This window comes from Dasypus novemcinctus, chromosome 23, assembly GCF_030445035.2.
Source record: "Dasypus novemcinctus isolate mDasNov1 chromosome 23, mDasNov1.1.hap2, whole genome shotgun sequence".
In the NCBI taxonomy this organism is placed as follows: Eukaryota; Metazoa; Chordata; class Mammalia; order Cingulata; family Dasypodidae; genus Dasypus; species Dasypus novemcinctus.
Window position 1 is genome coordinate 62,402,898 of NC_080695.1, and position 25,915 is coordinate 62,428,812.

The 25,915-nt window shown below is 49.0% G+C and overlaps 1 protein-coding gene across 1 annotated transcript in view; it reads left to right on the forward strand.

Moving 5' to 3' along the window:
• LOC131275554 (uncharacterized) overlaps positions 1-25,915 on the forward strand; it is a 109,234-nt gene that overhangs the window by 60,331 nt on the left and 22,988 nt on the right. The window contains 7 exon segments of the mRNA XM_058286234.1: positions 10,973-11,134; positions 11,137-11,217; positions 11,220-11,261; positions 14,191-14,396; positions 21,227-21,895; positions 24,098-24,229; positions 25,672-25,744. Of these exon segments, the coding sequence (XP_058142217.1) occupies positions 10,973-11,134; positions 11,137-11,217; positions 11,220-11,261; positions 14,191-14,396; positions 21,227-21,895; positions 24,098-24,229; positions 25,672-25,744 (1,365 nt within the window).

The window sequence follows — 25,915 nt, forward strand, 5'->3', positions numbered from 1 at the left end:
TTCTTGTGTCTGTCTTCTCTTTAGATGGCACTGGGAACCAATCCTGGGACCTTCCGGAATGGGAGAGAATCACTCATTCTCTTGCACCACCTTAGCTCCCTGGCCTGCTGCATCTCTTATTGTCTCCTCTGTGTCTCTTTTTGTTGCATGATCTTGCTGCGCCAGGTCTCCTCATGGGCCAGCATTCCATGTGGGCCAGCTCGCCCTCACCAGGAGGCCCTGGGAATCGAACCCTGGACCTCCTGTGTGGTAGACGGGAGCCCTGTCACTTGAGCCACATCTGCTTCCCCATGTGTCTTTTTTATTCCTGAACTGTTTCCCTGATAGTAAGCTGCAGACATGATGATCCTTTACTCCTAAATATTTTACTATTTCCTAGAAATAAAGGCATTCTCTTATATACCACACTACAATTATTGAAGTCGGCCTTAACATGTATACTATCTAATCTATAGACCTTCAGATCCCACCGATTTTCCCAATAGTGTCCTTTAGAGCAAAAGAAAACCCTAGGTCATGCATTACCTTTAGTTCTTTTTACTGTCTCTTCATTCTCCTTTATTCTGGGTGCTTCAATCTTTCCTTGTCATGATATTCTCATTTTTGAAGAGAGCAGGGGTAGGGGAAGAGATTTGGCTCAATCAGCTGAGCACTTGCTTCCCACACAGGAGGTCCAGGGTTTGGTTCTTGGTGCCTCCTGTAAAAACCAAAAACAAAACAAAGAAGCAAAATAAACGAAAAAACCAACTCAGGGAAGCCAGTGCAGCTCCGTGGTTGAGCGCTGGCTTCCCACATATAAGGTCCCAGGTTCAATTCCCAGCCCTGGTAGCTTAAAAAAAAAAAAAAAAGCGCAGGGAAGTCATCTGTAGCATATTCCTCACTTTGGGCTTGTCTGATGCTTCCTCGTGACTGCATCCAATGCAGCTTTGTTGGGAGAATTCCCCAGAAGGGATGTTGTGTCACATCAGGAAGCACATGATGTCAGTTTGTCCCCAAAGCGGGGACATTAGGATTGAACATCTGATTAAGTTGGTGTCTGCCAGATTGCTCTGCTGTAAAGATTCTGTTTTTCCTCTTGTGATTAATAGGAAATTTGTAGCAAGAAACTTTGAAATTATGTAAGTATTCTGTTTTCGCTTCATACTGTGACACCCTTGTTTTACATCCATGAGTGATTCTTGTCTGAATCTCCTGTCACTCTGATGGTAGTTGCAAAGAGTGATTTTCTTATTCTAATTGCAGCATTTCTGCTTCATAACTTACTTAAAACAGAAAGAGCTTCCCCTCCTCACTCCTTCTCTTCCTCTCCCTCCCACTCTTTCTTCCTTTTCTCTTTCTGTCCTTCCTTGCTTTACATCCATATGGCCTAACGGGTTCTTATTTTGTTCAGAAGGTTATCGTCTGTTACTGTCATCATTTATGCTCAAATTTCCCAGAGTTGGCCTCTGGGAGTTCCTTCAAGAGAACTCCTGTGTCCTTTCCCCCTATTTTGCCATGAAAAATTTCAACCACACAGAAGAGTTGAAAGAATTGAATAGTGAAAACTCACACGCCCACCACCCAGGTTTTATGGTTGTTAACGTTTTGCTCTACTTGCTTTATCACCTATCATCCATCCAGCCGTATTATTTTTCACACTCTTCAGAGTGAGTTGCCGACATCGAACGCTTTATTCCCTGAACGCTTTAGTGTATGCGTTGTATGCGTTCACAATATTTATTTTACTCTCCCTGCCACCCTCCCTTCTTTTTGGTGATATACGTTTATATACAATGAAACGTAAGTGTATTTTCACTGAACTTTGACAAATGCATTTTCCCATGCAGCCCTAACAGGACTTGTCCGTCAGCCCTAAGATTCCCTGCAGCTCCTTCCCAGTCCACCCTCACCCCGCAGATGGAGCACTCCTCTGACGTTTTCCACCACAGATTAGGTTTGCTTGTTCTGAAACTCCATGTAAATGGATCACACAGTATGTTCTCTTATTTTGAGTTTTTTTCCACTGGGCGTGATGGTTTTGAGATTTGTCATTCCAAATCTCAAAATAAGTAGTCCGTCCCTTTGTACTGCTGTGTGGTATTCCATTGCATAAGTATACTTTAGTTTGTTTATTCTTTTTCCTGTTGATGGATCCACGGGATGTGTCCCTTTTCGTGCTAATATGACTAAAGCTGCTACAAAAACTCTAATCTAAGCCCCTTTGGATGTCGGCTTTCATTTCTCTTTGGTAAGTACTTGGAAGTGGAATTGCTGAGTCATAGGGTCAGTGTACGTTCAGTTTTCTGAGGAACTGCCACCACCTATTCCAGAGAAGTATTTTGCATCCTTGTTACTTATGGAGCTCTGGCTGCTCGACATCATCGTCAACATTTGGGGGTGTCAGGGTTCTTTCAACATTAGCTGTTCCAGAGAGTAGATTGTGGTATCTCAGTATGGCTTTGATTAGCGTTTTCCCTGATAACTAACAATGTTGAGCATCTTTTCATTGCTTATTAGCTATTCATATGTCTTCCTTTGTGAAGTGTCAGATTAATTTTTTTTGCACGTTTATTAAATTGGATCGTTTGTCATTTTATTGAGTTGTAGGTGTTCTTTATATATTCTGGATACAAATCCTCTGTCAGAGATATCCTTAGTAAGTATTTTTCCCAGGTTTAGATTTGTTTGCTTATTTTTTAGTAGTTGTCTTTGATAAGCATTAGTTTTTTAATTCTGATGAACTTTAGATTATCCATATTTCTCTTTTATGGTTATTGATTTCTTTGTTCTAAAAAACTTTGCTTCTCCCTACATTGCAAAGGTATTTTCCTATTTTTTCTTCAAGAAGCTTTCTATTTAGCTTCTGTGTTTCGGTCTAAGAGCCATATTGAATTAATTTTTGTATTTTTTATGAGGCAGGCATCGTTAAGTTTTCCCCATATGGATATTCATCGTTCCATTTGTTGATAAAAATTTCATTTCCTTATTAGATTGTTTTGGCAACTAGATCAAAATAATCCGCTAACCATATGTGTGCAGGTCTGTTTCTGGGTTCTCTGTTCGGTCCCACTGATCTGTTTGTCAGTCTTTATGACAGACGGTCCCATGCTGTCCTGATGACTGCAACATGACAATAAATCTTGAAGTCAGGTATGTAAGCCCTCCAGCTTTGTTCTTTTGCAAGAGTGCTTTGGATATTCTAGGTCCTTGTAATTCTACCTCCATTTTAGAGTCAGTTTGTCAAACTCTAAAAAGCAAAAAATGAAAAACAAAAAACAACCTACTGGAATTACACTTGGGATTGTGTTGACTATATAATCAATTTGAGGAGAACTGACCTCTGAACAATAGTGAGTCTCCCAGTCCATGGAGATGCTGTATTTTCCCATATTCCCATTTATTTTTAAAATTTTTATATATGTATATGAATATATATATGTTATTGTTCTTTGACCTTTTTTTTTACTACTGTTTATTTTGGTCTTCTCTAATTTGCCTTTGCAATGTTTTATAGTTTTCAGTGCATGGGTTTTGCACATGTTAAATTAAATTTATCCCAAAGTATTTTATTTTTTATGTTTTATTGAAAATGGAGTTACTACATTTTTCTAATTATCATTGAAAGTATACATAAAATCAATTGATTTTTTAAAAAGATTTATTTTATTTATTTATTTCTCTCCCCTTCACCCCCATTGTCTGCTCTCTGTCCATTTGCTGTGTGTTCTTCTGTGTCCACTTGCATTACCAGGCGGCACTGGGAATCTGCGTCTCTTTTTGTTGCGTCATCTTGCTGCGTCACCTCTGCGTGTATGCGACACCACTCCTGGGTGGGCTGTGCTTTTTTCACGTGGGGCGGTTCTCCTTGTGGGGCACACTCCTTGCACATGGGACACCCCTATGCGGGGGCACCCCTGCATGGCATGGCACTCCTTGTGTGCAGCAGCACTGCGTGTGGGCCAGCTTACCACATGGGTCAGGGGGCCCTGGGGATCTAATCTTGGACCCTTCTTATGGTAGACGGACACTCTATCAGTTGAGCCATTTCCGCTTCCCATCAATTGAATTTTGTATTTTGATCTTATATCCTGCACCCTTAATAGTTATAGATTTCTTAGGATTTTTTATATAAATAATCATCCGTAAATAGAAAGTTTTTTCTTCATTTCTGATCATTATGCCTTTTAGTTCTTATGCCTTTTCTTTCTTATTACAAAGGCTAGGATGTGTTATATAATATTGAATAGAAGTGGTGGCAGCAAAAATTCTTGTCCTGTTCCTGATCTTAATATTTCAAGATTAAGTTTAATGTTTGCTATAAGTTTTGTGTAGATGGCCTTTATCAGACTGAGGAAATTCCCTTCTATTTCTAATTTTTCAAGAGTTTTTATTAAGAGTGGGTGTTGAATGTAGTTGAATGCTTTTCTGATCTATTGAATAACCATATGATTTCCCCTTTATTTTATTAATATGGTGCATTACATTGATTGGTCCTCAAATATTAAACCAGCCTTACTTTCCTGAGATAAATTCCATATTTTTCATCCCATGTTATCCTTTCTATATATTACTGAATTTGATTTCCTAATAGTTTGAGGAGTTACAGCTTAGTACATAAGGGATATTGTTCTGTAATTTTCTTTTCTTATAAAGAACTTGTCAGATTTTGGTGTTACGCTTATGCTCACCTCATAAAATGAGTTGAGAAATATTTCACCCTCTTCAATTTTCTGAAAGATTTTGTATAAGATTAGTGTTACTACTTCCTTAAATGCCTGATGGCTTCGACCAGTGGAGCCATCTGGAGCATTCTTTGTGGGAAATTGTTCTTTGTTTTTTAAGATTTATTTATTTATTTCTCTTCCCTTCCCTAGCCCCCCTCTGTTGTCTGCTCTCTGTGTCCATTCACTGTGTGTTCTTCAGTGTCTACTTGTATTCTTGTCAGCAGCACTGGGAATTTGTGTCTCTTTTTGTTGCGTCATCTTGCTGCGTCATCTCTCCGTGTGTGCGGCGCCATTCCTGGGCAGGCTGCACTTTTTTCATGCTGGGCGGCTCTCCTTATGGAGCGCACTCCTTGTGCATGGGGCTCCCCTACGCGGGGGACACCCCTGCGTGGCAGGGCACTCCTTGCGCGCATCAGCACTGCGCATGGCCAGCTCCACACGGATCAAGGAGGCCTGGGGTTTGAACCGCGGACCTCCCATATGGTAGACGGACGCCCTAACCACTGGGCCAAAGTCCGTTTCCCAAGAACCAACTTTTGGTTTTGTTCTTTCTCCAATTTTGTCTCTATTCTATTTCCTTGGTTTCAGCCTTATTTTAACATGTCCTTCTTATACTTAATTTGTCTTTACTTTGTTCTTTTTCTAGTTTATTAAGGTGGAACCTTAAGCCATTGATTTTTAACCTTCTTTCTTTTCTAATATAGGCATATTAAAGCTATATATTTTCCTCTAAATACTCCATTAGGTGCATCCCACAAATTTTGATGTCTTGTATTTTCATTATCATTTAGTTTGAGATATTTTCAGAGTTCCCTTATGATTTCTTCTTTGACCCATAGATTATTTAAAAGTATGTTGCCTAATTTCCAAATAATTGAGATTTTTCTAAATACCTTATTGATATTGAATTTAATACATTGTGTTCATAAGACCTACTGTAGGATCCCAGTCTTTTGAAATTTTTTGAAGCTTATTATATGAGTCAGTGTATAATCTACCTTGTGAATATACCTCATGCAAAAAATGAATTTGTATTCTGCTTTTGTTGCATGTAATAATCTATAAACATCAATTAGTTCAATGTGGTTAATTGTATTTTTCTGAGCTTCTATGTGCCCACTGATTTTTTAATCCAGTTTTGTATCATTTACTGAGAAAAGGATCTTAAAACCTCAACTATGGTTGTTAATTTGTCTACCTCTTCCTTTAATTGTGTCAATTTTTGCTTCTTGTATGATGACATGCTATTATCGAGTGCATAAATATTTATAATTTTTAGGCTTTCCTGGTGAATTGACCCTTTTGTCATTATGAAATATACCATTTATTTCTTAACTGTTTTAAAGTCTATTTATGTATTTCTGTCTTAAAGTCTATTTATTTATTTATTTCTCTGTCTTAAAGTCTTTTTTATCTGATATTAATAGATAGCCTCTCCTGCTTTCTTATTAGCATTTGTACTGCATATATTTTTCCAAACTTCTACTTTAAACATTTTTATTTCCTAGTATTTTAAACACATTCCTTGTAGACTAAATATAGTTAGATTTTGCTTTATCTAGTCTGACAATCTCTGCCTTTTAATTATAGCTTTTCATTCATTTATAGTTAATGTAATTACTGATATGGTTGGCTTTATGCCTATAATTTTGCTTTTTGTTTTCTGCGTTCTCCATTTTTTTGTTCGTCTGTTTTTTGTTCCTTGCCTTCTTTTGGATGAACTAAACTTTTTAGAACTCAGCTTTAATTTATCTATTACCCTTTTAACTTATATATCTTATATTCCTTTTAGTGATTGTCCTAAGAATTATAATTGCATCATTAATTTCACATTCTCTTTAGTTAATATTGCATCATTTCATGTAAACTGTAAAAGTCTATAGTTTCGTCCATCTTTCTCCTGTCCTTTCTGCTTTAGTTGTCAAATGTATTACATCTACATACATTATAAACCTCCCAACACAGTATTGAAATTTTTGCTTTAACCATATTTATTTTAAGGAAATTAAGAGAAAGTAGTCTTAAAAATTTTTTTATTGTGATAAAATATATATAACATAAAATTTGCTATATTAACCACTTTTCATGTGTATAATTCAGTGATATTAATTATATTCACAATGTTGTGGGACCATCACCACCATCCATTACCAATATTTTTCATCACCCCAAACAGAAAGTATATATCTGTTTTAGTCAGCCAAAGGAGTGCTGATGCACAGTACCAGAACTCTGTTGGCTTTCATAAAGGGTGTTTATTTGGGTTAGAAGCTCACAGTCACAAGGCCTTAAAGAGTCCAACTCAAGGTACATAAGAGGTACTTTCTCACCCAGAGTCTTTTGCCACGTGTTGAGCAAGATGGCAGGTGACATCTGGGAGTGTTCAGCCTTCCTCCTTCCTCCTAGGGCTCCATGGTCCCAGCTGCTTCTGAACTCAGCTGTAGGCTGGCGTGTATAAGGCTCTTCTCTCTTCCTGGAGCTTGTTTCTTTGTAGGCTCAGCTGCTCTGGTCTCTTCACAAGGTTAGCTGAAGACTATCAGGCTCATCTCTCTTCCCGGGGCCTTTGCCATGTCTAATGAGCTGTCATTCTTCTCTGTGTTCTTCTCTGTGTGTCTACTTCCATGTATGAGTTTGTTTAATCAGCCCACCAAGGGCAATGGGACTCGACGCTGAGTCACACTCTAATGACACAGTTGAGTCAAAGCCCTAATCTTAACATAATTTAATCAGACTTCTTAGATGAATCTAATACAATCAAAGGGTTAGCATGCCCAGAGGAACAGACCAGTTTACAAACATAATCTCTCTTTTTGGAATTCATAAGCAATCTTAAACTGCCACAGTACCCATTAAGCAATAACTCCCTCTTCCCCCCCTTCCTTGGTAACCTCTGCTTCACTTTCTGTCTTTATGGATTTGCCTAGTGTAGATATTTCATGTAAGTGGAATTATATAATAATTGTCCTTCTGTAACTGGCCTCTTTCATGTAGCATTGTGTTTTCAAAGTTCATCCATGTTATAGCATTTATTGGAATTAATTCCTTTTTAAGGCTGAATAATATTCTGTTGTATAATGGCTATACCACATTGTATTTATCCATTTATCTGTTTATGGGCATGTGTTGTCTCTGCATTTTGGCTAGTGTGAATAATGCTACCGTGAACCTTAGCATACAAGTATGCCTGTATGCAAAGATTGCAAGTCCCTGTTTTCAGTTCTTTTGGGAATATATCTAGGAACGGAATTACGTGATCATATGGTGATTCTGTTCAACCTTTTGAGGACACACCAAACTTTTCCACAGCAGCTGCACCATTTTATATTCTCATTAGCAATACACAAAGGTTCTAATTTCTCCACGTTCTTGCCAACACTTACTATTTTCCAATTTTTTAAATAATAGCTGCTCTTGTGGATGTGAAGTGTTATCTCAGTGTGGTGTTGATTTGCATTTCCCTAATGGCTAGTGATTTGAGTATCTTTTTATGTGCTTATTGGCCATTTACATACAGGCATACCTTGAAGATACTGCAGGTTCAGTTCCAGACCACACTAAAACAAATATCACAATAAAGCAAGTCGCATGAATTTTTGGCCTCCCAGTGAACATAAAAGTTATGTTTACACACTACTGTAGTCTCATAAGTGTGTAACAGCATTATGTCTGAAACAATAGACATACCTCAATTTAAAAATATTTTATGGCCAAAAAATGCTCACCATCACCTGAGCCTTCAGCGAGCTGTAATCCTTTTGCTGGCGGAGGGTCTTGCCTCGATGTTGATAGCTGCTGACTGATCAGGGTGGTAGTTGCTAAAGGTTGGGAAAGCTGTGAACATTTCTTTAAATAAGGCAAAATGGCGTTTGCCCCATCGATTGACTTTTCCTTTCAAGAAAGATTTCTCTGTAGCATGCAATGCTATTTGATAGTGTTTCACTCACAGTAGAACTTCTTTCAACATTGGAGTCAACCCTCTCCAACCCTGCTGCTGCTTTATCAGCCATGTCTATGTGCTACTCTAAAGTCTTTGTTGTCATTCCAACGAGGTTCACAGCCTCTTCAACAGAAGATTCCATCTCAAGAAACCGTAGTCTTCACTCCTCCACAAGGAGCGCCTCCTCCTCCATTCCAGCTTATCAGGAGATTGCAGCGATGCACTCACACCTTCAGAATCCCCTGCTAACGGGAGTTCTCGGGCCATTTCCACCACACCTGCAGCTCAGTTGCTCCCCTGAAGTCTTAAACTCCACAAAGTCATCCACGAGGGGTGGAGCCACCTTCCAAACTCCCGTTGCTGTGGATACGTTGACCTCCTCCCACAAATCACCATTGTCCCTAGTGGCATCTAGAACGGTGGGTGCTTTCCAGAAGGTTTTCAGCCTTTTTTGTCCAGATCCATCAGAGGAATCCATGGCCTGATAAGGACTCTTCCCTTCACTTGAACGCTTAGAGGCCATGGTAGGGTTAGCAACTGGCCTATTCCCAACGTTTTTGTATCTCAGGGAATAGGGAGGCCCGAGGAGAGGGAGAGAGATGGGCCCGGCTGGTCGGTGGAGCAGCCCGGCTGGTCGGTGGAGCAGTCGGAACGCCCAGCATTTATCAGTTAAGTTCCCCGTCTTCTAAGGGCACAGTTCGTGGCACCCCAAAACAATTGCAATAGATCCAAGATCGCATCACAGATCACCACAGCAGAGACAACAATAGTGAGAAAGTTTGAAATATTGTGAGCATTACCAAAACGGGGCCCGGAGACACGAAGTGAGCACATGCTGTTGGCAAAATGGCCCTGATAGGCTCGCTCGGTGGAGGGTGGACCCAGCTTTCCATTCGTAAAACACGCAGTATCCACCAAGCAACACCAACGCGAGGCACAATAAAATAAGGCCTGCCTGTATCTTGTCTATTCAAATCCTTTGCCCCTTTTTTGAAAAAAATTGGGATATTTGTCTTTTTTATCCCAACTTTTGTTGTTGAGTTGTAGGATAATTGATAATATATTTTGGATATTGAACTCTTATCAGATATGTGATTGGCAACTCTTTCCTCCCACTCTATAAATCGTCTTTTTTAGTTTCTTGTTAATGTCCTCTGCATGAGAATTTTTAATTTTGATGAAGTTCCGTTTTTCTGTTTTCCCCTTTGTAACTCATTGTTTGGGTGTCAGTCTTATCTCCTGCCAAAACCAAGGTCATGAAAATATTCCCCTGTGTTTTCTTCTAAGAGTTTTATGGTTGTAGCTGTTACCTTTAGGTCATCAATCCACGTTGAGTTAACAGTTGGATATGCCATGAGGTGGGGTCCCAGCTTCATTCTTTGCAGGTGGAATTCTGGTGGTCCCAGCACTGTCTGTTGACGAGAATATTTTCCCTGTTGAATGGCCTTGGTGCCTTTGTCGAAAATCAATCGACCATACGTGTGTGGGTCTATTTCTATTTCGGGACTCTGTCCTGTTTCAGTGACATTATTTCATGCTATCCTCACAATCTAATGTCGTTTTTCATGTGGTTACCTTGGTTTTCCCGATGAGAAAACGGGTTAGCCTCATGTAGGATGTGGTGTGAAGGCAGCAAGCCAAGAGCTTGTAAACGGGTGGTTGCGGTGCTCCGCGAGAAAGCTCTGGCTGCGCGGAAAGCGTTCTCTAAGGTAGAAGCACGGAACAAGGGTGCCTAGCCCAACCCGGGGGTGTGGGGGGCTTCCTGGAGGAGGTGGCAGCTGAGTCAAACCTTGAACAACAGGAGGGAGCTAGAAGGGCCCTCGGGCCCTGCTCAGGTACCAGGAGACCATACGTGGACTTGCCAAGCACAAGAGTTTCCCTATAGTGTGAGTTGAATATGGGCACAGGGATGGCCCCGTGTGGGATCTTCTCTGGATAGAAGAAGCAGTTTTTTCTACCCCTAGGATTCCAGGTTGGGTCCTTGCAGGGTCCTGGGTCTCAGTTTTGTCGTCTGTAAAATGGGGCCATTCCATCAAGGGGTCTCCGACTCTTTGCGGGGGGAGTCGGGTGCTGGCTTTAACGGGCAGCCCTCAGCGGGCGCGACACTTTGATAAAAAAGGCCAGAGCCTGTTTAAGCTGTGAGTGCACTTGCTGTGTCCTAGGGCCTCCTGGGAGGGAGCTGGTGGGACGCGGTCACTGTCACCTCCAGGGCGTCTCTGACGGGAGTTAGAACTGCATCACGGGTCCAGGAACTTCCTCCCCCAGGATTCTTTTCCCTCCTCTCCCGCTGATTCTGGGTGAGTCTGTGTGGCTTCTCTCCCATCCTGTGCAGGCACCATCAAGGTCACTGCCGTGCTGGGCTTCCTCCTGCGGGACGAGCATGAGAAGGCAGGGAACGGCACAGGTGTGTGCAGCGTCCTCACCCAGAACAGCAGCCGGGCCTTGCCGGGAGAGCCACCGCTGAGGGCGCGCTGCAGGCCCCGGGCGGGGCACCTCTGGGGACCAGGCCAGCGTACGCCGACCCGGCCAGCCTGGCTGGGGCCGGGGCCTGCACCTGGGGCCCTGGGCACAGCCAGCTCACGGCAGCCTGAGTCACAACGCCAGCGCCTTGAGTGCCGCAGGTAGATGTGCCCGGGGCCGAGGGGCTTCCTCCCCGAAACTCCAGGCCCTGGAGCCAAGGGCAGGAGGACGGGGGCCCCCAGAGCCCCGAATCCTTGCTCCCCGCTCCCAGCTTCTCCCAGCTCCTCCTGGGAGGTCTGCGCAGTGGTTGACATTTTCCATCTTTTCCCTGGGGCTGTTACTCAGCTGGAACACGGGACAGGGCCACCAGCCGTTTCGGTACTGGCCCCCTTCCAAGCCAGGTGGCAAACTGCCCCCGCCCCCACTCCTGCCGGGGCTCCCGCCCCCCGGGCCAGCTTCTGCACGGGGAAACCTGGCCAGCGCCCAGTTAGGAAAGAGCACAAACACCCTCTCAACGTGGACTGGCCCCGGGGGCCCAGAGGTGCAGAGGTGAGGGCGGAAGACGTGCGGTCCCAGAGCTGGCCCTGTCCTCGGGGAGCTCCCGACCCTAAGGGGACACTTGCCAGGCGTGGCGACTGTGGCTTTAGGCGGGGCCAGATGAAATTGTCATTCTTGCGGATCAAAAATGGCTGCGTTTGGGTAGTTTCATGTGGTTCAAGCTGGTGTATTTGGGGGTCGGGGACCCCTCCAGAGAGAAGGTGGGCGAGGGAGGACGCCCCTCTGGGCCCTGCTCCCGACACGGCTGGGAGAGGGGGCGGGACGTCCAGCGGCTCAGCCGCCCTTGCCCTTGGCGGCCCGCTCGTCCCCAGGCGTCCCCTCCCAGGCTGCGGTGCTCCCCTCCCACGTCACTTCCCACGGCTCGGTGCGCGCGGCCCTGGGGGGGGCGGGGGCCAGCTGCCCGGGGCCGGGGCGCCCAGCGTCTGGCTCCCCCGGCGGCCAGCTCCGCGCCAGCCCCGGGCGCAGGGCGTCCCCTTCTCCGCGGTCAGCGGCGGAGTCCCCCAGGTGTGGGGGGGAGGGGAGGGGCTGCGGAGGGCGGGGGGTGGGTGGTGGGGGGAGGGGCGCCCCGGAGCCTGGGGCCCCTGCCTCACCCCTGGGGTGGTGCTGCCCTAACGGGTCCGCGGGCCGAGGGTCCTGCCCACTGGGCTCCTTCGCTGCTCACCCACCTGCCGGCCCTCCTGCCTGCCCCCCACCGACACTCCCACCTGCCCAGCCCCTCCCATCCACCCTCCTCTTCTTCCTCCTTCTCCTCCACCCTTCCTCCTGCCTTCCCTTCCACTCTCTCCTCCTTCCCTCTACTGCGCATCCCCCTTCCTCCTGTCCTGCCCACCTGTCCTTCTGCCCATCTGTCCTCCTGCCCACCTGTCCTCCTCACCTATCTCCTGCCCACTTGTCCTCCTGTCGTCACCTGCCTCCTGCCCCCCTGTCCTCCTCACCTGTCCTCCTGCCCACCTGTCCTCCTCACCTACCTCCTGCCCACCTGTCCTCCTGCTCCCTGTCCTCACCTGCCTCCTGCCCCCCTGTCCTCCTTACCTGTCCTCCTGCCTATCTGTCCTGCTCACCTGTCCTCCTGGCCACCCATCCTCCTCACCTGTCCTCCTGCCTACCTGTCCTCCTCACCTGCCTCCTGCCCACCTGTCCTCCTGCCCACCTGTCCTCCTCACCTGCCTCCTGCCCACCTGTCCTCCTGCCCACCTGTCCTCCTCACCTGCCTCCTGCCCACCTGTCCTGCCCACCTGTCCTCCTCACCTGCCTCCTGCCCCCCTGTCCTCCTGCCCCCTGTCTTCCCATCCATCCTTCTGTCAATCCTCCCTCCCTGCCTCCACCGTAGGAAGTAGAATCAGGTAGAGTCATGTGGGGGTGCTCTCTGGCTCCACCGGGTCAAATCCCAGTGCCCACACTCCCTGCACCCTGTTCTTCTCTGGACACCTCCCCTAGAGAAGCACATCCAGAGCCTGACAAGGAGGCACGTACACAGACTTTTGTCACTGCCTTGTCATCAGGAATGAAAAGGGAACACACCTGTGTGCCCGCAGTGGGGGGCGGTGGTGGCTGCCCGCTCCCCTCCCCCCACCCCCGCCGAGGAATGTGGGAGGCCAGCCGGGCAGGTCTCGGGGCCCGGGGCAGGGCTGCTGGGCTTCATCCTGCTTCATCGTTTAGTGGTTGCGTGACCTGGATCTTTCCGTGCCTCAGTTTCCTCATCTGCAAAATGGGACTCTTAACGACGCCCCCTCCTGCAGTTACCTGGAGGATTGAATGAGTGACCCTCTTAGCACTTAGGCCCTGGCGCTCAGGGGCCCCGCGAGCGTGTGAGCGCGTGACCTTCCACCGTGCGACGACCGTGGCTCAGCAGGTCCCTGCGCAGGCCCCTCTCGGGGTTGATTTCCCCAGGGAGATTCCCCAGCGGGAGACAGATGGCTGGATCTCGGGCTGTGGCCCTCCGGGGTCAAGGTTGGGAGAGGAGGCCTCCCCGCTCCCGTCTCCCCGGCCACCTGCTCACCTGTCCCCACCTCACTTTTCCCCAGCTTACCTGTGGCGGAGATGCTGCGCCTGTCCGGCTCTCGGGGGTCTGCCAGGGGCTGCTGCCGGTGGCCTCTCGAGGTCCACGAGTCTTGTCCTCCCCCTGGGGAGGCGGCACAGCCTGACCTCGGGGACGGCCACAGCCCTGCAGTCTCACTGGGCTGACCCATGCAGCCCCCTGCTCCGTGTTCAGGAACGGGCGCCGGGCCCCCCACCTAAGGGGGCCCCCACCCACGGCCGACCCCGCCCAACCTGTCAGTGACGCATGGTCCCGTTAGATAGCGACCCAGAGCCCGGAGGTTTCAAGGCGTCCTCCCCCTCGAGGCCCCACGCCTGCCAGCTGGGCACCCGGGCTGGTGGCAGCACCTCTGGGCCTCACGAGCCAGGGGGACTGTGGGGCTCATGGCCAGGACCACCTGGTCAGGGCTGGGGCTGGCCCAGCTCGGGCGGCTCCCAGCTCCCCGGGGCCGGGGCAGGAAGTGGGCCCTGTCACTCTTGGGTGGCCCGCGGCAGGCAGGCCTGACCTTGGGGCACATCTGCGGGGTGGTCTGGACTCCCTGCACTCGGCGTGGGCCTGTGGCTCCCGCACCCTGCCTGGGCCGGGCGTGACCTGGATGCGGGGACACCCCTGGGGCCCCGTGCGGACCTTGTCAGTGCCACCCGCCGGGCAGCTGGTCACAGGCCTGGCCCGGCTGAACTGGGCCGAGCTGGCTGTGCGGGTGGGAGCAGCTGGTGAGTGTGGCCCTGAAGGCTGCCGGGGGCGGGGACAGAGGCGTTTCTCTCCTGAGTCGCTCTGTTCATTCCTGGCTGTGTGTGGGTTTCCCCTGGAGGGTGGGTCCCAGGAGCCACCCAGCCTGGGGACTGCGGAGACGTGAGCCTGGCGGTGCTGAGTGAGCACACGGCAGGGTGCCCGGCGTGGGGCACTGCAGGGGGTCGGGGGTCTGCGGTCCTGGGGGCCGGCACTGCGGGCCCACTCCTGGCCATGCGTGTGGAAGGACTGCTGCTCAGGGGCACTGTTTCTTCCAGTTTGGGCTCTGTGAGAGCATGAAACAAATGATGCTTTTTTATGTTTCCGGCTTGGGCAGTGGTGGTAGCTGTGCCCAGCACAGGGAGACACGGGGCAGGAAAATCAGGCCAAGACGTGCTTCCTGCCCAGCCCTGCCACTCACTGCCGTGTGACCTGGCAAGGCCCTGAACCTCTCTGAACCTCAGTCTCCTCATCTGTAAACTGCGGCTAACAGCACCTATCTCAAGGGTTGTGTCGAGCATGAAATGAGTCAACACGTATTGAGTGGCCATGCCAAGGTGGGGTCTTCTCTTTTTCCCTGCTTTCAGCCACCAGGGAATCACTACCTCCATTTTACTGAGGCTCAGAGAGGTGACGTCACCTTCCCAAAGTGACAGTGGCATGAATGGTGGGGGCGTGGGATGAACTAAGAGAGTATAGGATCAAGATAAGTCTTGGGAAGGTCATAACAGGCCCGACAGATGGGCTGGCTTCCCCCAAGTGTTAGAAGAAGTAGAATATAATTGACTAAGAAATGATCATATTTCTGTTATGGAGAAGTGAAATAGAAAGTAATGGACGACAAAGAAAACATACTGACGGGAAATGGAGAGGTATAGGATCAGAGACTGTGTGTGCTGTTGAAGTTAGGTGGCTCCATTTCAAATGAGTAGGCTATAGACTTGGGCTGTTAATGCAAAATCCCAAGATAATCACAAAGAAAATATTTAAAATACCTACAGAAATGGATATGAGAAAGGGATCAGTAAGTCTCGCGTTCATTCAAACTACTCCCTGATTAAGTACATGTGAAAGAAGGCTGCAATGAAGGAAAAGAGGGATAAAGATCTAAGACGTATTAGAAACAAAGGATTGAACGGCTAAAGTAAGTTCAGCCTTATCGGTAATTACACAGAATGTAAAATGGATTAAGCTCTCCAACCCAAAGACACAGATTGGCAGAATGGATGAAAAAGCATGATCCAACTATATGCTATTTATGAGAAACTCACCTTTGACCCGAAGACACAAATAGGTTGAAAGTAAATGGATGGGGGAAATGCTCCATCCAAGTAGCAAACAAAAGAGAGCTAGGGTAGCTATATTAATATCAGATAAGGGAAACGGACTTTGGCCCAGTGGTTAGGGCGCCCGTCTACCACATGGGAGGTCCGCGGTTCAAGCCCCGGGCCTCCTTGACCCGTGTGGAGCTGGCCCATGCGCAGTGCTGATGCGCGCAAGGAGTGCCCTGCCAAGCAGGGGTGTCCCCCGCGTAGGGGAGCCCCACGCACAAGGAGTGCACCCCGTAAGGAGAGCCGCCCAGCGCGAAGGAGGGAGCAGCCTGCCCAGGAATGGTGCCGCCCACACTTCCCGTGCCTCTGACGACAACAGAAGCAGACAAAAGAAAAACAAGACGCAGCAAATAGACACAGAAAACAGACAACCAGGGGAGGGGAGGGGAATTAAATAAATAAAAAATAATAAATCTTAAAAAAAAAAAAATCAGATAAAATAAACTTAAGTGAAAAACTGAGACAAAGAGGGTCACTACATGTTTTTTTAAAGGGTCAGTCTTTCAAGAAGATATGACAATCATGAGCGTATATGCACCTAATCACAATGTCTCAAAATACGTGAGGCACCTCTGCAGTAATTGTTGGAGACTTCAGTACAGTACGTCCATCAGTGGGTAAAACATCTGGAGGGAAGATGAACAAGGAAACGAGAACTTGCATAACACTAAATGAACTGGAGCTAACATGTATATGCAGAATATTGCACCCCAAAACAGCATTCTTCTCAAGTACACATGGGTCATTCTCCAGGAGAGATCACATGTTAGGTCGCAAAAGAAAGTCTCTGTAAATTTAAAACCACTGAAATTATACAAAGTATCTTCTCTAACCACAATGGAATGAAGCTAGAAATCAAAAACGGAAGAAGAACTGGAAAATCCACAAACATATGGAAGTTAAACAACACACTCAAACAATCAATGGGCCAAAGAAGAAATCACAAAGAAATCAGGAAATATCTTGAGATAAATGAAAATAAAAATATAGCCAAACACAATGGGATGCAGCGAAGGAAGTTCTCAGGGGAAACTTATAGCTCTAAACACTAACATTAAAAAACAAGAAAGCCTCAAATCAGAGACCTAATTTCACACCTGGAGGAAAATGAGAAAAATAGAGCAAACTAAACCAAACATGAGCAGAAGGAGGGAAATGACAAAGACTAGAGTGGAGATTAATGAAATAGAGAATAAAAAAACAATAGAATCAATGACACCAAAAGTTGATTCTTTAAAAAGATCAGTAAAATTAACCTGTAGCGAGACTGACAAAGAAAAAAGAAAAAATGCTAATAACTAAAATCGGAAATGAAAAGGGGTACATTATTACTGACCCCACAGAATGAAAAGGGATAGTAAGAGGATATGATAAACAACTGCCAATAAATTAGATAACCTATGTGAAATAGGCAAACTCCTAGAACCACACAAACTACCTACACTGACTCAAGAAGAAATAGAAGGGAAGCGACATGGCTCAACTGCTAGAGCATCCGCCTACCATATGGAGGGTCCAGGGTTCGATCCCCAGGGCCTCCTGGCCCGTGTGGTGAGCTGGCCCACACTCAGTGCTGCCACGCACAAGGGGTGCCATGCCACACAGGGGTGCCCCCACGTAGGGGTCCCTTACATGCAAGGAGCGTGCCCTGCAAAGGAGAGCCGCCCTGCGTGAAAAAAGCACAGCCTGCCCAGGAGTGGCACCACACACACGGAGAACTGACGCAGCAGATGACACAACAAAAAGAGACACAGATTCCCAATGCCGCTGACAAAAATGCAAGCAGTCACAGAAGAACACACAGCGAATGGACACAGAGAGCAGACAACAGGGGGGACGCAGAGAGGAATAAATAGAATAAATGTTTAAGAAGAAAAAAGAAGAAACAGATCAATAATAAAGAGACTGAATCAGTAACCAAAAATCTACCAACAAAGAATAGCCCAGGACCAGGCAGCCTCATTGCTGGATTTTACAAAATATTCAAAGAAGAATTGCCACCAATCTTTCTCAAATTCTTCTGGAAAAGTGATGGGGAGGGAACACTTTCCAGTTCATTTTATGAGTTGGAATTCACCTCAATGCCAAAGCTAGATAAAGATACCACAATAAAAGAAAATTATGAACCAATATCCCTTATGAATATAGATGCAAAAACCCTCAACAAAATATTAGCAAACCAAATCCAAGAGCATATTAAAAGAATTATATACCATGATCAAATGGAATTTATCCCAGGCATGCAAGGGTGGTTCAACATAAGTTGAATTACATCAGTTAAAGTAATATGCCACATTAGCAGAACCAAAGGAAAAAAACACATGGTCATTTCAATTGATGTGGAAAAGGATTTGACAAAATCCGGCACCCTTCTTGATAAAACACTCAGAAAAATAGGAATAGAAGGAAACTTTCTCAACATGATAAACGGCATTTATAAACAGCACAGCTGACGTCATACTCAGTGGTGAAATATTGAAAGCTTTTCTCCCTAAGATGAAAAACCAGACAAGGATACCTACTGTGCCCACTGTTATTCAACATGGTAATAGAAGTTCTAGGCAGGAAAAAGAAATAAAAGACACTGAAATTGGAAAGAAGTAAAACTTTCCCTATTTGCAGATAACATGATCCTATATAAAGAAAATCCTGGAAATACACAGCAAAGCTCCTAGAGCTAATAAATCAACAAATTGGTGGGGTTCTAGATCAACATGCAAAAGTCAGTTGTGTTTCTATACACTAGTAACAAGCAATCCAAGGAGGAACTCAAGAAAAAATTTCATTTACAGTAGCAATGAAGAGTCCAATATCTAGGAATAAATTTAACCAGGGATATAAGGAACTCAGATAATAACTAACAAGCATTGGAGAAGATGTGGGGAGATACATGCCTACCTCATACACTGTTGGTGGGCATGTGAAATGGTACGGCCACTGTGGAAAGTATTTTGGTATTTCCTCAAAGTTAAGTATAGAATTGCCATATGACCCAGCAATCCCATTCTAGGTATATACCCCGTATTAGTCGGCCAAAGGGGTGCTGATGCAAAATACCAGAAATGGGTAGGTTTCTATAAGGGTATCCATTTGGGGTAGGAGCTTACAGATATGAGGCCATAAAGCATAAGTTACTTCCTCCACCAAAGTCTATTTCCACGTGTTGGAGCAAGAAGGCTGCTGACGTCTGCGAGGGTTTAGGCTTCCTGGGTTCCTCTCTTCCCAGGTCTTGCTTCTTCCTGGGCTCAGGGTTCCTCTCTTCCAGGGCTGGCTTCTCTTTCCTCTGTGAGCTTACTTCCCGGGGCTCCAGCTTAAGGCTTCAGCATCAAACTCCAACATCAAAACCTCCAGCATCAAAACCCTCGGCTCTGTCCTTTGCCCTGCCTTTTATCCGTGAGTCAACACCCTACTGACGTGGCCCAGTCAAAGCCCTCATCATAATTTAATCATGCCCAGGTACACACCAATTTACAAACCTAATCCAATATCTATTTTTGGAATCCATACCTATATCAAACTGCTACACACCCCAAAGCAGGGACTCGAACAGAAATTTGCACACCGATGTTCACAGCGGCATTATTCATTATTGCCAAAAGGGGGAAGCACCCCAAGTGCCCGTCACCAGATGAATGGATGAACTTGTGCGGTTCACACATTACAATGGGATATTATTCGGCTGTAAAAAGGGTTGAGGTTCTGATGCATGTTCAACACGCGTGAACCGTGAAGACAGCACGTTCAGTGACGTGAGCCGGACACAAAAGGAAAGATACCGCAGTATCTCTCTTACATGGAATGAGTAGAATCTGCAAGTTCATCAAGTCAGAAACTAGAATACAGGTGACAGGGGCCATGTGTGGGAGGAGAATAGCGAGTTAATAATTGATAGCACTTCTGTTTGGGTGATGGAAAAATTTTGACAGTGGACGATGGTGACGGAGGCACAGCTTTGCCAATGTAATTAACATCTCTGAACTGTATAATTGAAAATGAGTAAGATGGCAAATTTTATAGTATACAAGTTACTAGAATTTAAAAATCAACAACAATAACCATGCAACTGTACAACACAAAGATTGAACCCTAAAACTACGGACTATAGTAAATATAATAATATTGTTTCATGAGTTGTAACAAAGGGATCATACTAATGCAGAATGTAAATATGGGGAAAACTGTGAGGGGGGCTATACGGGAACTCTGTCTTTTCTGCATGATTTTTCTGTAAATCTATACCTGCTCTAATTTTTTAAAAAATCCAGGCATGTTCTGGGCTCGGCAGTCCTCCATCCTCGGGTACAGCAGCACCCAGCCTGGAGACCTGTGGTCTGGTCAGTGTGGCAGCCACCCCAGAGCTACGTGGCACCCCCTGTGGTCATTTAGCCCCCGTGGAGCTAACAGCAAGCACTTCTGCCATTGTCGGTAGCGATGTCCCACTTCCAGGTCACCAGCTCCTGGGCTACTCTTTGTTGGTTTATTTCCCTCAGGATGATGTCTTCAGGGTTCCTGCATGTCCTAGCATGAATCGGAACTTTGCTCCTCTTCACGGCCGAGTAATATTCCACTGTGTGGACGTACCACGTTGTCTATCCACTCAGCTGTTGACGGGCATTCGGGGGGTTTCTATTTCCGACCTGTTTTGAATAGTGCTTGTTGCAGCTTGATGTGATTTATGAATTCCAAAAAGAGATTGTGTTTGTAAACTGGCCTGTGTCTCTGGGCGTGGTCCCCTTTGATTGTATTAGATCCAGCTGAGAGGGCTTTGACTAAATTATGTTAAGGTGAGGGCTTTGATTCGACCACGTCAGCAGGGCGTGGCTCAGGCTTGAGTCCCCGCCCCTGGGTGGGCTGACGGACACGGGCGCTCACTCAAGAGGACGCACGGAAGATACGCGCAAGAGGAGAGAACTCGGTCGTTTGGGTCCTGCCTTCAGACAGAAAGGAGAAGGAGCAAACAGCCGAAGCCCTGGGAAGAGAGCCGAGCCCCCCGGAAGAGAGACGAGCACCCCGGAAGAGAGCCAAGCACCCCGGAAGAGAGATGAGCACCCCGGAAGAGAGCCGAGCACCCCGGAAGAGAGATGAGCACCCCGGAAGAGAGCCGAGCCCTGTGCCGGCCTACAGCTGAGATGGGAGGAAGCTGCGCCCACGGAGCCAGAAGAGGGAGGGGAAGGAGGGTCCAGGAGACGCCGGCCAACGTCTTGCTTCAACGCAGGGCAGTTGACTTAGGTGAGAAATTCACCCTGAGTTGGACTCTTTCGGACCTCGAAACTGTAAGCTTTTACCCCAAATTAATACCCTTGATAAAAGCCAGCCGATTCCTGGTGCTTTGCATCAGCACGCCCCTGGGTGACTGACACAGTGCTAATTAGAGCACAAGTTTTTGTTTGAACCCACATGAGGTTTTTTTTGGAAAAACAAACGCCCTAATGGTCGGTCAAGCTTAAAGGTCTCCCGTTTGCACCCCCAGTCTGGCTGGGCTCCGGCTCAAGTCCCCGGGAAGAGCCCGGGGGTTCCGGGCGGTGAGTGCCAGCTCCCGCCTCAGCTTCTCCGGCTCAGCGCCGCGGGCCTGGGCCGAGCAGGTGGTCAGGAAGTGCCCCCCCGGGTGGCCGTGCCCTGCCGCCCCGACCCCGCGCGCTCACGCCAAGTGCCCCGGCCCAGCACGGTCCCGGCGGCGGTCAGGATGGACGGCGGGTGCCACCCGAGGCCCGGCCGGGGAGGGTCGGGCAGAGCGGCCTTCCCTGCTGCAGCCCGGGCCGCCGAAGCTCCGAGTCACGTCCGGTCCCCCGGTGCCCTCTGCCCCCCCCCGGAGCCGGCGCACGTCCAGGGGCCAGCAGGACGGGGCTTTCTGCAGGGCCCCGTGCCCTGGCTGTTCCCGCGCCTGGAGGGGGCTTCTGTCGTGTCCGGAAGCGCCACAGGACCTTTGAAAATGCAGGCTCCGGGCCTGGGGCTCGACTCTGCCTTCTGCCAAGTGCCTGCCCGGTGCCCGCGCCCGGAGCAGCAGGCCGCGCTTTCGTGCCCACACCTCGTTCCTGCCTCTGGGCTTGGCCGCTCGTCCCGCAGCGGCGGGACAGGTGGTGGAGAGTTTGCGGAAGGCGTTTCCGGCAGGGGCCAAGGGAAGGCGTTCTGGGGCTCCCAGGTTGGCAAACGTCTTCCCCGGAGGGCCAGGCAGGAAACACTTTGGGCTTTGTGGGCCACGCGGTCTGTCATGAGTATCCCCTCTGCCACGAAGCTCAAGAGCACCCGAAGGCAACGTGTTCACGAATGAATGCGGCTGTGTTCTAATAAAACTTTATTTAGAGGAGCGGGTGTTGAGCACGTGTTGAGCACCTGCTTCCCATGTACATGGTCCTGGGTTCGATCCCCAGGACCTCCTAAATAAAAACCAAAAAACACACGGAAAACCAACTTTCAGGAAACGGATGTGGTTCAAGGGGTTGGGTTCCCATCTGCCATATGGGAGGCCCTGGGTTCGATTTCCAGGGCCTCCTGGTGAAGGCCTGTGTGCTATGGACAGCTGACAGCCCATGGACACGCCCGGGTCTACGTGCCTGCGCCAGCCCCTGCGGCCCCCGCCGGGCCCCATGAGACCCTCGGGAGCCGGGACCACCCGCCCCGCGCCCGGCGCCTGGCACCGCCTCCCAGCCTGGGCGCGGTCCCGGCAGCTGGACCAGCCGACGCAGCCCTCGAGCGGGGCCGTCACCCCTCCCAGGGACCCATTTGCCCCCGCCCCCGGGTCCGGGGTTCTATTTGTGACTCCTGTCCCCCGCCTCTAGAAGGAACCCCAAGGAGATCTGCCCTGCCACGCCTCTCCTGGCTCGTGTGTGACCTGGGGATTCCCAGGCTCAACAGAGGGTCCCGGAGACCCAGGCCAGGGTTCCCTCTCTCCCTCTGCGTTGTCATTGTCTGCTGGCTCTCACTCCCCCGTTCCTCCATAGCAGGTTTTCTGGAGGGTGTGCCCAGCACATAGTAGGTGCTCAGTAAAATATTTGAGTGGATGAATGAAGGAATGAATAAATGAGTGCCTGGACCTGCCAGCTGCTCGCTTGGTTATCCCACCTACCCCCGAGTTTTGTTGGCTTTGTTTTTTGACATCTATTATGTCTGCAGTCCTACTATGTGCCACAGTCCCACTGAGTGTTCCCACCCGATCGTGATACTCCCCAAAAAGGCTGTGACTGCACCATCACTCGGGGGAGCATCTTCGTTTTGCCCCAATTTTTATAATGAATAATTTTAAATCTATTGAAAAGTGACTGGCGAAGACAGTGAACATTCACCTGTCGTTACTATTTTGCCACATTTTTTTTTTGGAGTCATATATTTGCATATTCATGTGCACATGTATTTCTTTTTCTCTGTCATTGAGGGTTGATACAGAAATGTCTCTAGAGACGCCGTACCTCTTTATTGCTAAATCCTTCAGCGAGGCTTTCCTAGAACATAACACTTATCACAGCTCTCTCTGTCCCTTCATCATTTTTTTTTTTTGGTTGGTGGTTTTTTGGATGTATTTCAAAGGAAGTTGCAGACACTGGTATACTTCCTCTTAGATGTTTCAGCATATATGTCATTAACCACCTTCAAATAGAAAATATTTCCTGCACTGACAATTTTTAAATGTCCAGGCAGAATGTCCTCAATTTGGAGTTTTCTGATGGTCCAACCTGAATCCAGTCATGGGGAAACATTTGGACAGGAATGCCACACAGCGGTGGTATGTCTGATGAGTGCTTTAAAAACTCCAGTTCTGGGCCCTGTTCCAGGGGCTCTGTTTTCATAGGTCTTAGGTGGACCCCAGAACTTATATATTTTAGCAAATATCCCCAAGAGATTTTTCTCTTCCACTGTCCACTGGTTAGGACATTAGATCATCCAATTCTCACAACGACCCAATAATAGAGTCGCTATCGTTATTCCATTTTTCAGATGGTAAAGCTGAGGCTCGGGGGGTGCAGGAACGAGCAGGAGGTCACCAGCCCCTTACGCAGTAGAAAGGGCTCTGGTCTCTTTGAGGCCAAAGTCGAGGCTTTGTTCTGTGCTCGGCTGCCCTCTGCTGGCTAAAATGGTAATGCAGCTAGAATCCTCGCCTGCTGGCCCCAGGCCAGTAGCTACCTTCAAGTCAATGTTACGGTGCCTGAGGGGCAGGGAGGCGTTATTCCACGAGCATAAACTGAGACTCCAGACCCTCATTTCACTAGAGTTCATCCAGTCCAGGGGCCTGTGGGTCTCTCAGGCCTGGGGATTTGGGAGACAGCGTCGGCAGCCTGGGGCCAGCATCTGCAGGAATGTCCTGTCTGAGACTTCTGGAGATTTCACGCTTGCTTTCCTTTTGGCCCAGCTGCGGTGCTCCGAGGGTGAAGCTGAGAGTGCGTTGGTCCTGGGGTGGCAGAGCATCGTTTCAGCGTCGGCGCCAGCCTGCTCGCTGCTCAGCCTCGCCAGCACCGTCAGGCTGGAACAGACTTTCCTGCAGGTACGCAGAACGGCTGGGCCAGGAAAGGCCAGGGAGCCCCGGGGGCAGCCCCCGAGAGGAGAGAAATTGCCCAGGCGTCTTGACCCCTGGGGGGACCCAAAATGGGCAGCGCCGTGAAGTGGGCAGAACTTGCCGGAAGGGGTTCTCATCCCCCCCATATCCTTCTTCCTTCCTTGTGCACTGTTCACTGAGCATCTACTAGGTCCCGGGGGGAGCCTGGGGTCGTGCGTAGAACAGGGGTGCTGAGTCCCTGCTCTCATCAAGTTACCGTCTAGGCAGGGGGTAGCACGTGTGAAGGTCCTGAGGCAGGAATGGGGTCTGCACGTTTGAAGAACGGCCAAGAAGCCACTGGGAGAAGGGGGCACTGGCTGGAGGTCGTGGGCCCGACTGCGCGTCTCACACCAGTCCTCAGGAAGGAATCTGGGTTTTATTCTACCTGAAACGGGAGGTCTGGGGAGGGCGGCATCCAAATTACAGTTTCCCATCCCTCTGGCTGCTGTGTGAGGAGCGGCCTCCAGGGGGCAGCAGAGAGACCAGCGAGGAGGCTCCCCCAAAGGGCAGGGCACAAAGTAACGGCGTCCGGGACCACGGCCAGTGGTGATGAGCTCTCGAGGCATTGAGGAGCGGACGCCCCCAGCAGCCCCCCGCAGTGCCCTCGAGCTGCTCTTCAAGTCTGCCGGCCCCCGGCAGGGCAGTGCCCCCTCTGAGCCTCTGCACGCTGTTCCTCTGCCTGAACGCCCTTCCTCACCGTGCCCACCAGCCTCCTCCTCCGTGTCTCTCTGCCCCTCGGGTATCTCGCGTGGCTGCCCTTGCCATTTTATCCTGTCCTTTCCTGTCCCTGTGACTGTCTCCGCCGCCAGCTTCAGGCAAAGAACCAGGCCTTGTTTTTCTTTGTACCCCAGCTCTCAGCACCGGACCAAGCACATAGTAACTGCTCACTGCACGTTTGAGAAATAATACCCAGCGGCTCCCAGCAGGGCACTTGCCCTGGGCCTGACCCACGTGTATTATCAACGAGATAGAAGATAATAATGTTATCATCATCTCCATTTTAAAGATGAGGAGACGGAGGCTCAGAGAGGTTAGGAATCCTGCCCAAGGCCACACAGCTTGAAAGTGGAGCTGGGAGAGAGGCTGTCTTCTGGACATGGGGTCGGCAGGTCCCTGGCTCCCACGCTGCCCGCCGCCCTGCTCCTTTACCTGATGGCCCATGCCCGGGTGGCATCCGGCTCTCTGGGTGCCTGTTGTCTGTATAAAGGCTCGGTGGCCTGTCAGCGGTCCCCAGAGGTTTCCTGGACAATTCTCTCCTTTCCCACCCCGAGCAGGGCGGAGGGGGCTGCTCCGACACCTCCCACTCCGTCTCGGCCTCCAGCTCGGCGCCCTTCCAGGGAGCTGGTCCCGGGCACCTGCTGGAGTGAGCCCGCGGGACCCACAGCCTGCAGCAGACAGTGCCGTGGGCCCGGGGAGAGCCGCGCCGTGCCCTCCCCGCGCCCTCCAGGGACCTGGGCCTGCAGGGTGAGTGTCTCTCAAGCAGTGAGCAAGTATTGAGCACCTACGTGTGCCAGACACTGGGTGTCTGTCCATGGGGAGGTAAGCCGGCCCCAGTCCCCGGCCTGCAGGAGACCAGCTGTGAGCGCGGACACCCACCCAAGCAAACCAGTGACCGGGAGCGGGAAGGGCCGGCAG